Consider the following 13,898-nt stretch of genomic DNA (forward strand, 5'->3'; position numbering starts at 1 on the left):
GGAAGTTTGCCTTTAGCCAGTGGGCGGTTGATTGCTGGAACAAATTTCCATCTGTCGCTGTAGAAGTTGATAGCTTAAATAGATTCAAGACAAAACTAGACAAACCTTTGGAGTGAGTGGATGGGTGAAATGAGGAGTCGTTTTTTTTTTTTGGCTGATGCTATATAAGCTTGCTTCCTTGCATCATGTTTGTTTGGTTGTTAGGAGCATTAGCAACTAAGGCCATATTGCACCGGGATATGCGGTGGTCATTCCCTGACCTTTCCGCTTCCTCCGTATTTGGTGGTGACGGGCTCGAACCCCGGTCTAATCAAGAAGCATGTGGTACGCACTACTGCTCCTTCCCACCTGGCTACGGAGGCGCACCTTCTTCTTGCATCATGTGCCTTTGTTAATGCTAAAAGAGTTCCGTTGTGTGGGCAAAACAGAATGCGAATTACTGATGTATGAGAAGAGCGAGTATAAAGAATAACACTGTGATTGGGTCAGGGTGGAGATTCATTTCATTTTTCATTCATTTATTGATTACACACAATATACAGTCTCATGATTATTAGCATTAGTATAGGCATATGATGCAAGAAAGCAAGCTTATGCAGCATCAGCCAAAAAAAAAAAAAAAAAACTTCCACTTCACCCCTCCGTTCGTTCGAAATACCTGTCCAGCTGAGCCTTATATTTGTTTAGGCTATCAACTTCCACAACAAGGAAGGAAGTCTGTCCCTTATGTACACCAAAGTATATACATGATTTATATACAGTATATATATTTACATATAATTAGATGCACTGTACATATCTGTAAACGTGTGTGTGTTCTTTAACCAGGGTAGCTTCCAGGCATAAGCCCAACCTACCTTGAGAACTTGTGAATATGTAGTCTTTACAAAGCAGGCCTGGAAAAGTATGTTGAATTACCTGGGTGTGATTTTACTGTAGCGCAATTCGCACATGAAATCCCGAACCCACTGGAGGTAGTGCAATACCAGTGAGTGCCAGCAATCCCGCTCCCTGAGTTACCCATACTAGGGAGCCAGCAGGAAAAAAAAAAAAAAAAACCCACTAATAATCAATAGCCTGGATGGCACAACTATAAACTTCAAAAATCACAGTTCGACTGAATATTTCCTCATTTACTATTTCACATGCACTGGAACCTCCCAGCCCAATAAAGGTACTGTCCAACTATACGCCATGGATAAGAGAACCATTAGAGCACCAGATCCGACGCAATGAATCAGATCCAGAAGGAAGTATTCATTATCACTGCAGAAAAGACAACTAACCAGAGCACCAGACTCAACACCATGAATCAGGTCCAGCACTCCAGCTGATAGCCAAAATTAGAAACCAATAGTTGAATGCAATGTTCTCCAAAATCATAACCGACACAAGGAATCGGGTCCAACAAGACAATTCAGTCACCAGGTTTGCCTCTCAATAGAGGCTCTAAGACCAATTCTTCTTGCAAAAACAGCAGCTGAAATAAAACAGCCACGATTTGCAATAAGTAAATGTACTGTATCGAACGATAAGCCAGGAATACAAATGTATGTGCCATCAAAGTCTGCCTTTGGTCTTCATACTCCCAGCATAAAAAATTACATGCATCCGAGTCTCCTGTTCGCCACATTACAGAAAGGATCTGTCTCCAATCCTCTCTCATATAATTTGGCTCTAAGTGAGCCATGGTCTGTTATATTCCCCAGGTGAACTACATATAGTTCACCTGGGGAATATATTTCCTTGTCACAGCTCCAACATTCCCACTTTCCCATCTGGTCTGCCAAAAATCCATTAATTTATTCCATATTCATTGTTGTTCTTTAATATTATTCTCCAAATCGATTGTGATATCCAAAAACGTTAACAGCATACCCTTTTTCAATTTGTACAAAAAAACCTCTGTAGACAATAAATAAATCCAATGGCAATGGTACCAGCAATTACCTGTAGGGCGTTTGTAGTCGCTGTTCTAGGTACTTTCAGTAAAGTTAATAACATAGAGCGCTGAAGTGATAAAAGTTTCGATCGAATCCTAGTTTTAGTTACCAGAGAAACCAAGCAACAGCCGCATATGCCATTATCTGGAGAAAAAGTCTTATAATACAACGACAACACCTTCTTATTCAATCCCCACTCTTTACGAGAAATCGTAAGGAGTGGAGGCCGTAAAGTGTCTTACTTTTATATTCAGGTGTGAAACATGTGGCAAAAGGGAAGGTTTGTCATCTATGATTAATCCCGAATACTTAGTTTTAGCCACATAAGGCATCTGAACTCCACTTAAAAGAACTCTTGGAGGTCTGCTGTAATCAAATTGTTTCTTAAAAACCATAAAACAGGTCTTACTTGCAGAGATCTTCAATTTGTTCAGTTCGGTCCACTGCATCCAAAACTGACTGTATTTTTTCTTCCAGTGTGTCTGGAGCGCCCAGAATAATACATGTTAGATTTTACATACATAGGCTATCTTAACAAACTCTGTACCCTCCTTAAGAAGCCACTTATCTAAAACTGCATTCCAAAAGAGAGGTCCCAAAACCGAACCTTGAGGACAGCCTCTCGAGACACCGGCACTATATGACAGATGACGTGCACGCACAGCAATAAATCTGTCCTGAAAATATGACCTTAGTGTTAAATATGTAACTATTACACTGTGCAAGCACAAGAGATCGAAGGGCACTTCCCACCAATGGTGGGAAAGTGCCCTTCGTGCCGAAAAGGAGTTTCTGTTGTAGTTCGGGGTTCAGTTCTGGAAGAGTTCCGCCATGCACTACAGAGGCTGTTTTAGTAAAGTGTGTTGGGGGAAACAGCTCCCCCCCTAACATTTGTGGAGCCTGGGGGAAAGAGTGCAAATAGAGGCCCACATACCATGTCTAAATATTTAACAGTTATAAATCAAGCCAGCAAACTGTTAAATTAAACATCCTATCTTGCCAAATATACCGTCATAACCACAAAATCGAAAAATGTGTAAAGCTATGGTTTTTTATACGACTGAAAGTCGGCAAAATATCAAAGACGACTGAATTTAATTATTATTGCGCATGTCTGGGTGTTCTGTTGATGGGCTGGCGATGTTTGGATAAGTAATAAAATAGTCTTACGTAATTCATAAATTGTTATATATTTATTTTTCTTGCCTTCATTTCAGCAAAATCACTAATTTTATTTTTATAATCAAGATTTTCAGATAATTTGCGTTCTACTGACAGTAATATACTAGAAGACAAATCAGACAACCTTTCTTGAATCATTGTAGTTCTCAGATTTTTTTTAAATTTTCAATTTGGAGAAACTTCGCTCTGCTGAGGCAGTAGCAACTGGAATTGTGAATAAAATTCTCAAAGCAATACTGAAATTTGAAATGACCATGACTTTTAGATATATTGTTCAAACATTGTAATAGCGTTGTATATGATAAATTATCCAGAAAGTATAACAAAATATTTTGATTTCATCATATAAATCGCTATCACCTATATCGCGATTTTCACCGCCTCTTTTTTTATTATTAGCCATGTGGTACAAGGAAGCCTGAGGCTTATGCTGCACCAGCCAAAAAAAAAAAAAAAAAAAAAAAATCCCGAGTTACCCTGAGAGAGGGAAGTAGAAAGGAATCACCAAGGAAGAGAAGAATGGTGATATCCAGCTCAGGACCCTGGGTTTGCCAAACTCATACTCACCATATGTGAGCCCCTGGCTTCTTTTGAAGCAATATCTAGATCCATACAGTATTTTGTAAGTTCTTCGTCTCAAATTTTTCAGTGGAGAGATGTTTAAAGAAAACCGAAAACAGCAGTATGTTATTCCTTTGTATAAGGCAATAGTTGGGGCACGCTGTGAGTACTGAGTACAGGCCTGGAAGCTAGTTGTTGAAGACTTCTAAAAGAGAATAATTAGAAGTCTTCAACAAATAGAAGAGATCCTTTTAGAAGAGTTTTTTTTTTTTTAAGGCTTATGCTGGCACAGAACGGAGAAGACTACCGGGATTGACTTTCTTGAATGAAATCAAACCGGACAGTTTACCTTGTGACTTCATTTGAAAATAAAATGTACTGAGAACATTTGGACTGTGGTGAAAAAGATTAAGACCTTAGGAAATAATGTATATATGTTAATATAATTGTTACAATTGTTTTGCCTGAACATTCCCCATGCCTTGCAGTGGTTGGTCCTGGTGACTTGGGATCAAAATTACATATCTTCTTTTTTTTTTTTTTTTTTTTTTTTGTAGTTGTTGGCGCATAGGCTTCTGTGGCCATAATGCACCTCCCAAGGTTTTTGCAGTACTTTGATCCAAGCCCGAGGCGGGAATCGAACCCGCGACCTTTGGGTTGCCAGGCAGGCACTTTACCCACCCGGCTAGCCCGGTCGGCTACATATCTTCTAAGAACAGGCGTGTTTGGTCGAGAAACTCAGGCCATAAATGTATATAACTACTATTTTTTTTTTTTTTTTTTTTTTTTGCTGGCTCTCAGGTATGGGCAACCTGGGAGCGGGAGTGCAGGCATCTGCAAGATTTTCGGTGGTAATTACACCGTACATGATGACAGTTGACCCAGGCCTGGTGCTAGGGATGAGCACCAGGCAGCAGCTGCCCATATGTTGGCTGCACACTGGTGGAAAAATTGGCCTGACACAACAAAACACATTAATATTTACACAGATAACACTTTTTCAGGCCCATTATGCAGTTTCTACACCATAACAGAGTACAAAAGTGGAGATGGAATAATGCCTAGGAGCTACCCCAATACAAGAACACACACAAACACACAGTACCTTGCTTACTATTACAGGAACTCCTCGACTTACGTAAGGATTGCGTTCCGCAGAACGCTACGTAAGTCAAGTTTTTACGTGTCAGAATTTCCCCCATGCTTCTGCAGCACTCACAACTGTGTTCGCTGAATTGATTGAATCAAAAAATAAATGTTCGACGAACATGTAAATATAATTGTTTATCGTACATATTCAATTTTTTATCTCATGAGCAGGAAAAATTACAAAAGCGTGCAATTTAAAAAAATTTCAAAATTATAAAATTACAAAAAAAGAGAGGAAACAGGTATAACGTCAGTAAGTTTTACCTCTCGAGCATCGTTGTCTTCAGCTGATAAGTACACCGTTGCGAGCTGTGGAGATTTAGAAGCGGTCGGCCGCTCAACCTTATGAAAGAACATATTAATGGCTTTTTCTTTTCATCATAGATTTCTTTGTAGCAAGCAAGCATATCATTCACCCCTCTGTGAACTTTTAAGAATCATTCGCTGTCAGAATCCATCTTCTCAAACTTTTCCATCGCCAATGCAATTTCTCGAAATGCCATTCCATCTCTGGTGATGAAGCGTCTCGAGCTTCGTCAGCATTTTCTTTCGCTATTGCTCCCTGCAAGTCAATAAGTTCTTCATTAGATAATTCCTTCTCTTCTTCCTCTATTAACTCCTTCATGTCTTTGGCATCAACATCCAACTGTGAAGTAGCTCTGCAACCTTTACAATCTTATCTGTAACCTCTTCATATGATTTGTCTTTTTCAAACCCTTCGAAGCCTTTTACATGCCGTGGGTATATTTTCTTCCATGTGCCATTGAAACAACTTTTAGTAATTTCCGCCCAGGCCTTAGTTTAATAAAACCATTCACAATGAGTAAATTACGTAAGTGTAACCTTAAACTTAATGATAACATGAAAGTTTCCAAGCTTTTATGCTTTTGTTTACGTGGTTTAAAACAAGACACGATTGTAAAGGTTATGGAAGTCTCATTATTGAATCCTTCTCTGGTTCAACGGATGAACCCACCATCGCCCGTGCTTGCACTTCTAAGTTTTCTGATGCAAAACACCTAACATATATGTTTCGGCGTTATTTACAACCATAAACTGCACAGCTATATCATGAAAACATCAATTTTTTGAAGTATGAAAGAAGAGCATGTTGTGTTTCCATGGTTACCAAATATGTTTACAGTCATGTTTATGTTCCCATTGTGAATGTTGGTATGCCTTCTTAATTTTATGGTAACGTTTATTGTTATTTTTGTTTTAATTTTCATTGTGAATGAAAATTAAACATAATTAAGAGAATACAATATTATTTTTTAACAATGCCATGTTTGCTATTTCATCGCTGACCACTATAGTCAAATGTTAAATTACATTTTAATTTTATTCTTTAAAGTGCAATATCGGCCACCTGCGGTGCATGCACGCACTGCATACCTACCAGAACTGGCCCTGCATGAGGATTTTCAGATTGATACACAAGCAGTAGATTTAATCTGTAATCTTCCACTGTATTAGCCCCAAGCAAAAGCGTGGCCTTATCTTTTAACCCCTTGAAACCTGGCATTGTATGTTTGATCCGACATTTTTTTCTAATACAGAGCAGTCTCATCAACGTTAAAAATTTGCTGCGTTGAATAGCCCCCTTCATCAATAATTCTTTCCATTGCATCACAAAATTTCTCTGTAGCTGCAGAATCGAATCGGCACTGGTGACTTCACCACATACTTTAACATTGTAGAAACCAGTGCGATGCTTGAACCTGTTAAACCACCCGTTGCGACCAACCAGGCTAGCCGGGTGGGTAAAGTGCCTGCCTGGCAACCCAAAGATCGCGGGTTCTAATCCCGCCTCAGGCTTGGATCAGAGTACAAAATGCAAAAACCTTGGGAGGTGCAATATGGCCACAGAAGCAGAGGCGCCAACAAAAAAAAAAAAACACCAGTTGCTTGCCACGAACTTGGGTTTGGATTCGCCGTACTTATCCTTAATGCCTTTATAAATACTTGTTGCTTTTGCGTGGTCATTAGATTCAGGGCCACTCACTTCTGAATCTGATTTTTCATCCATATTATTAACAGCTGTTCTATCTTCGATATAGCACCTTTACGCTGTTTTGTGATCACTGTTGACCTTAAATGCGTTGATCCTTCTTTTATACATGCACTGTCCTTTAAAATGGTATTCACTGTTGAAGCAGCGAGACCTAATTCCCTTGCAATTGTAGATCCATCGCTACAAATCTAGTCACCACCACTACCAAGATCCTTGAGGCATTTGAGCATGGTTTGGAAATAACCACTACGTATATTGATGTCCAGGCGGCATTTGATTCTGTATTTATTCACACATTAGCAAGGCTACTATGTATTACCTCATTGGCAGTTCATTCAGACAATGCTTCAGAACAGGATTATTGTTCACAATGCCAATTAGCGCTACACCAGAATTACTACAGCTGGAGTCCCACAAAGTGGGTCCTTTCTGGTATCTTGTTCTCAGCTGTTCTTCTGCCTTTTGTGACTGGCTAGCCAAACTGACATTATTACCTTCACTGATGATATAAAGCTGTTCACTGCTATGAGAGGCGCCTCCGTAGCCAGGTGCACATCTCCAGTCCATGGGGACCTCCCCTGAGTTCAAGGGTGCTCTCATAATTATGGCTAAGGGTTTGCTTAGTTGTTTTGCTGCCTCCTTTAATATAACTGGATAGATCCCATCCACCCCAGGTGCCTTTATGTTTAACTTCAACAATTTCTCCTCCACTTTGCTCTCAGTTATATCAACTATCCGTTTATGATAGATTGCACTAACAGAAAAGCCCAATAAACAAGTGACTGCTAATTGTTTTATGGTTGTGACCTCCAGAAATCCGACCGAACCACATGGTACGGTCGCAGACAATCGTAGGGTAATCTCCAGTGCTGCGGTCTCCTGCCCCGATTAAATGGCATGTTGTCCCAATTAAGCGAAGTAAACCCTGGCTATTTTCTTGATTGGGTTCTGTTTTTTAAGATTTGCCCCAAATAAACAGCTGCCCCGATTAACCAGTGGTCCAATAACTGGAATCCACTATATATATATTTTTTGTATTTATTTAAATGCATGTTGTTACAACTAGCAGTCAATGTATGGATATTTAGCTAATCGGAGGTGAAGTTAGGAAGGTACTTAGGATAGTAATAGACACTCCTGCCCTTGTACTGCACTAATAGCTCAGTGTTGAAGAATTTTTTGGGGGTAGGAAAGTGAAAAGAGTATGATTGAAGACTATAAAGCTGATGCTCAGGTAATCCGGGGGTTCAAGTTCCCATCCGTATTAGTAACGGCCCTGGACTGGGTAGGTTACTGCAATTTGGAAGTGGTTGTCTTTGTATATCAACTGAAATGCTACGTTAATGTCTACTCTTATAATTAAATTAAAACTAAAGCTTTTAACTTTTAAAATAAAATTAAACAATAAACATTAAAAATTAGAAGGTAACTGGCAGATATATGTGAAACGGTATCTCTTCTTTGAAAGTGGTTGTCTTTGTATCTCTGTATATAAACTGAAATGCTATGTTAATATCTATTCTTATACTTAAATTAACACTAAAGCTTTTAACTTCTAATATTTTAATTTTTAATGTTATCAACAGGGTTACCACCAGGGTAACCGATGGAAGAAGCTGATAAAAAGTGAAGACCATGCTCAAGAAAGACAACATCCATGGAACACACAAGACCTATAATCAAGGACTGAAGAATACTTTGACACCCTCGAATAGAAATTCCTGGCACTTTTTTTTAGCAAGAGATTTCTCAGTGACAGGAAGAGTGCCCAGAGGAAAACAGACAACTAGATATTTGATGAAAACTAGAGGCTTCTATAGGAAAATTGGCCAAGAGTAGAAGGAAGGCAACAGGTCCCCCCCCCAAGGAGTTCTGGGGCAACCTGTGGAGCAGCAAAGTTAGCATAACGGCCATGCCTCCAGGATATATCCAGAACAGAAGAAAACCAAGGACATACAAGAGATGACAGAATGGGATATTCAGGAGGAAGAAGTACAACAGCCAATCAAGAAGTTCCACAACTGGCAGCCTCAGGTATAGATAACATCAACAACCACTGATACAAGATGATCAGCAGTACACACAGGCACAAAGCAGAGCAGTTCATCCAGATAATAATAAATACTGAAATAATCCTAGTCTCTAATTCAAGGAATCACCTACATGAAAGCTAAGAACAAAGACACCAGAAACCTGGCAAAGACCAATCATCTGTCTCCCAACAATGTACAAGATCCTGACCAACTGCATAATTAAGAAGATATCAGACCACTTACTTGGAGAGCCAGAACATTATGGATGAGCAGCAAAAGGGATGTATGCATATGGGGAAAGGATGTAAGAAGGAACTGATCATTGATACTCTAGTTATGGAGCAAGCCTACAAGAAACACTGCAACCTGTACATGGCCTACATAGACTACTGCAAAGCCTTTAACTCTGTGCCTCATAGCTAGCTGATAGACACTGAAGATCTACAAAATCGACCCAACACTGAGACACTTCCTAGAAGCAACCACAGCAACCAGGAGGACCACCATCATGATTGAGAACATCACAACCAGAGTGATCCTCATCAGAAGAGGAAGCTTCTAGGGAGATGCTCAGAGCCCACTATGGTTTAGTCTAGCACTCAACCCACTATCTACCATGCTCAATAACAGCAGGTATGGGTATACCCTAAAAGAAGGGAGGAATAACCTGCACACCCTCTCTCACCTGATGTACATGGATGACATCAAACTCTATGCTACAACTGAGAATCAATCCCAACAGCTACTCCGGATCACCAAAGAGTTCAGTGCTGACATCAGGACACAGTTTGGCCTACACAAATGCAAGACCCATGGATTGTGTCAAGAACATCCAGTCAGCTGAAGATTGGTGAAGAAATTGAAGCTATGACAGATGGAGAGACCTACAAATAGCTGGGGATAATGCTAGCTCACCAGTTAGTAAACACAGGGAGATCAAGGCTTGCCTGCTAAAATCAAAGCTGAATGGTGGGAATAATCACAGCCATAAACGTGTATGCATTCCCAGTACTAATATACCCCTGTGGGATCATAGCTTAGACCAGCATTGAGCAGGACCAACATGGGATGCAGGGTGATTATCCAGACAGATTATGCTCACAGACAAGATCAGGTTACCAGGATTTTACATCAGAAGCTAGTGCAAATATACCAGTTGATCAAAAGAAAGTGTACCATATTACAAATATGAGCCTGGGCTGTACTAGAGATCCTTATTTACAAACTATGCTGGGACCATGCCATAATAAAGGACAAGACGATCCCTCACAACAGACCAGACATAACCCTTAAGACCTGATCAAAATAGACATGTATAACATCAGCAACCTCCAGAAAATGTACAAGGTAAAGATCAGGAAGTATACCGACCTAAGACAGGAAGTCAAAGAAATTGGAACATGTAATGACCATCCCCGTCACCGTGTCAACCACTGCCATGGTGCTAAAGAGCCTCCACAAGAACATAGCAGCACCCAGAGAACAATTATATGAAACTTCAGAGAGCTGCAATCCTTAACACCTTTAGGTCAGTAAGAGAGTTCCTTGACCAACACTAATAATAATCATAGTAACTGGACACAACCAACCAGCCCATGCACTTGAGACCAGTATCCGTTACAGGCTGCAAAAAATCCCATAAAAGGAGAAAAGGTTTTATTGTAATAAAAATGGTATGTTGTGTGAACTGTTATACTATGACCAAAGTGGTGGATGCACCCAAACACATCATAATCATTTGCTCTTTAAACATTTACTTTTTGGATTTGACCTGATTACTTATGCTGGTATATAAAACTCTCTTTTAATAATTTATGAAATGCACGTTGATCCTTGCACTACAGGATTGGTTGTAACTTTCAGAACCACCCAGTATCTGATACATGTATACTGCACATATCTCAGGCCTGCCTTTGTTACCACCTTGTTCTTGCTCTAAAGAATTGAAGTGTGTTTATACATGGCTAATGTTCTGTATTGTGCAATTATGAAAATAGTAAGGGGACAATCTGTTTGACATGGTTATGTATTATGCTTTACATCACATATAAGCCACACAAGAGATTAATAGAATATTAAATTTGCTAAAAATAAATAAATAAATAAATAGCATTATCTGGATACTTTGTGTCTTACAGATCAAAAGGCAATCTGTGAGAGGTCTGTTTGAAATTCTTGTGACCTGTTCATTAATCATGTTTATTATTATTATTTTTTTTAGATATCATATATAAGCCACACATTTGGCTAATAAAATATAGCATTGTCTGGATAACTTCACTTTTATAAAGTTTAAATAACTTGTAAATGTCTTGTAGATCAAAAGGTGTGATCATGAAAGTCTTGTTTATCCTATGCCTGATCCCCTTTAGTGCTGGTATAAGGGTATTAAATGGTAGGTGAACTACTTTTTCATACATTCCTGTCAAGATTATTTTCTATCAGTTATTATTCTGGATTAAATTAATTAATAAGTTATTAATTAAAAAGTAAAATGTTATACAGTCCTGTATTCATTTATTGAACTAATACTCTACAGGCTTTGCACGGCTTAAGACTTTTTTTGTGTGAAATCATTTAATATTTGGGATATTACTAAATGAAAATATAATCCATAGAAGTTTGGAAATTGTAGGAAACTATAGCTGCCCACATATTTCTCATACAACTGTGTTGATGATTATGTCTGAATTATATAATAAGTACAATAATTATTTAAGTTCTAGATATTCATTCACCTAACATTAGTTATTAGTTAGTTAACATTAGTTCACAGTTATGCCTGTTCTACTTCATGTTTCCATTTTGCTATGTTCATTAACCCCCAGTCAGGTGAGTGAAAATTTAGTAAAAATCAGCAAAAAATAATTTAAAATTGTTGTCACCTAGTTAGTTAGTTAGTTATTTGGTTTTTAGGAGCATTAGCAACTAAGGCCATATTGCTCCGGGATATGCAGTGGTAATTCTCTGACCTTTCCGCATCCTCCATATTTGGTGGTGACGGGCTCGAACCCCGGTCTAATCAAGAAGCGTGTGCTACGCACTGCTGCTCCTTCCCACCTGGCTACGGAGGCGCCTGTTGTTGTCACCTATATTTTCGATCTTTTCTGAATACAACTGTGAAACATTATGTTCTATATTAAAAACATATATTTTTAAAAATTAAAACTCCCTTTAGATCAGTCAGCCAGAAAATGCAAATTTAAAAACCACGCCCTTCAACCTACACTTTGATTAGAAAAATGCATGTCAGTAACAGGAGTGCTCGTGAAATGTGAAGCACGTGATAAAGGGAAGGGTTTTGCTTTCATAAAGGTGACTACAGTTGTCACAGAGTTTTTAAATTCTATACAGTGGAACAAACTGATGACTTCAAATTATAAATGGGAAGCATTCAAGGAATTAATCATGGAAGCTACTAGGCTTTTCATACCAACAAAGAAACACTGTTCAAGGTTTAGACCTAAATGGAAGTCAGATGAACCAATGAGATTCGTGTCAGAGAAGAAAAATGCATGGGATGCATATAAACTATCAGGCGACAGAGAAGCATATGGTAGATATAAGCTAGTCTGTAATCAAGTCACAAAGGAGGTTAGGCAAGTGATGGCATGAGAAATCTTTTAAAAAGGATGCTAAGAAAAACAGCAAGGACTTCTTTAGTTAAATTAACTCTAGAAGGAAGGGGCTGAATCAATCAGATTGGTCCATGTGATTTCAGTGATTCTGCTCAGATAACGGACAAACTGAATGAATATTTGCATCTACATTCACACTAGAAATTTTTTAGGGAAGTGGAGGACAGAAGCTTATTAAACTCTAACAAGGAGCTTAATGATTTTATAATAACAGAGCAAAGTGGAGGAGAAATGATTGAAGTTAAACAAAAGAAAGGCACCTGGAGTGGATGGCATCTATCCAGTTATATTAAAGGAGGCGGCAAAGGAAGCGAACCCCTAGCCATAATTATGAGAGCATCCTTAGATTCAGAGGACATCCCCATGGACTGGTGATGTGCAAATGTATCCCCAATTCACGAAGGGGGATCAAAGGGTGACATGAGTAATTACAAACCTGTTAGTTTAACTTCTGTTTCGGGGAAAATAATGGAGCCACTAGTTAAAGAAGCATTGCAAGATCATCTAGACAAGACTGCAGTAATAATTCAGACACAGGATGGATTTGTTAAGGGAAAGTCTTGTCTGACAAATCTGATTGGCTACTATGATGTGGTTACAAAGGAACTGGATGCAAAAAATAATTTTGATATCATATACTTGGATTTCAGGGAAGATTTTGATACTGTTGCGCAGATAAAAGGGTGGTTGAGTTGGAAGAAGACAAAGCGGTAATCAATGGATGCTGCTATTCGTGGACTAATGTGATTAGCGAAATCCCCCGCTTCTTGATTAGACCGGGGTTCAAGCCCGTCACCACCAAATACGGAAAGGTCAGGGAATGATCACCGCATATTCCGGGAGCAATATGGCCTTAGTTGCTAATGCTCCTAAAAAACCAAAACAACAACAACAACCCAGGGTTTGGTGTTGGGCCCATTGATGTTTTTGTATATTTATTAATGATATTGTTGCATATCAGGCTTATGTCCAACTATACAGATGATACAACGGTTGGCAGGGTGGATAATGACAGTGTCCTACTGCAATAGGATCTAGAAAAGTTGGGCAGATGGGCTCAGAAATGGAAACTGAAGTTTAACATTGACAAATGCAAAGTACTGCATATGGGTAGAAGTAATCCCAGAGAAACATACCAACTGTGTGATACTATACTTAGGGTAATAGAAAATGAAAAAGACATGGGAGTAATTGTGCAGTCAGATATGAAGTTTTTTCTGAGCAGTGCAGAAAGGCTGTCAGAGCAAGTCATAGGGTATTGTCAATGATATACAAGAATTTTGCTAATTGGGAAAAGGTGATTATCCCTTTGTATAAGGCAATGGTCAGGCCACACCTTGAGTACTGTGTACAGGTCTGGAGGCCTCATTTTAGGAAG

General features: G+C 38.9%; 1 protein-coding gene across 1 annotated transcript in view; it reads left to right on the forward strand.

Annotated features, from left to right (window-relative positions):
- LOC150083288 (uncharacterized) overlaps nucleotides 1-13,898 on the forward strand; it is an 83,246-nt gene that overhangs the window by 36,275 nt on the left and 33,073 nt on the right. Inside the window, exon 2 of the mRNA XM_090378465.1 lies at nucleotides 11,201-11,277. Within this exon, the coding sequence (XP_090234591.1) occupies nucleotides 11,217-11,277 (61 nt within the window). The 5' untranslated portion in view covers nucleotides 11,201-11,216. The remainder of the gene's footprint in view (nucleotides 1-11,200; nucleotides 11,278-13,898) is intronic.

The sequence above is a fragment of the Mastigoproctus giganteus genome, chromosome 7, assembly GCF_048544385.1.
Source record: "Mastigoproctus giganteus isolate SK-2022 chromosome 7, ASM4854438v1, whole genome shotgun sequence".
NCBI lineage: Eukaryota > Metazoa > Arthropoda > Arachnida > Uropygi > Thelyphonidae > Mastigoproctus > Mastigoproctus giganteus.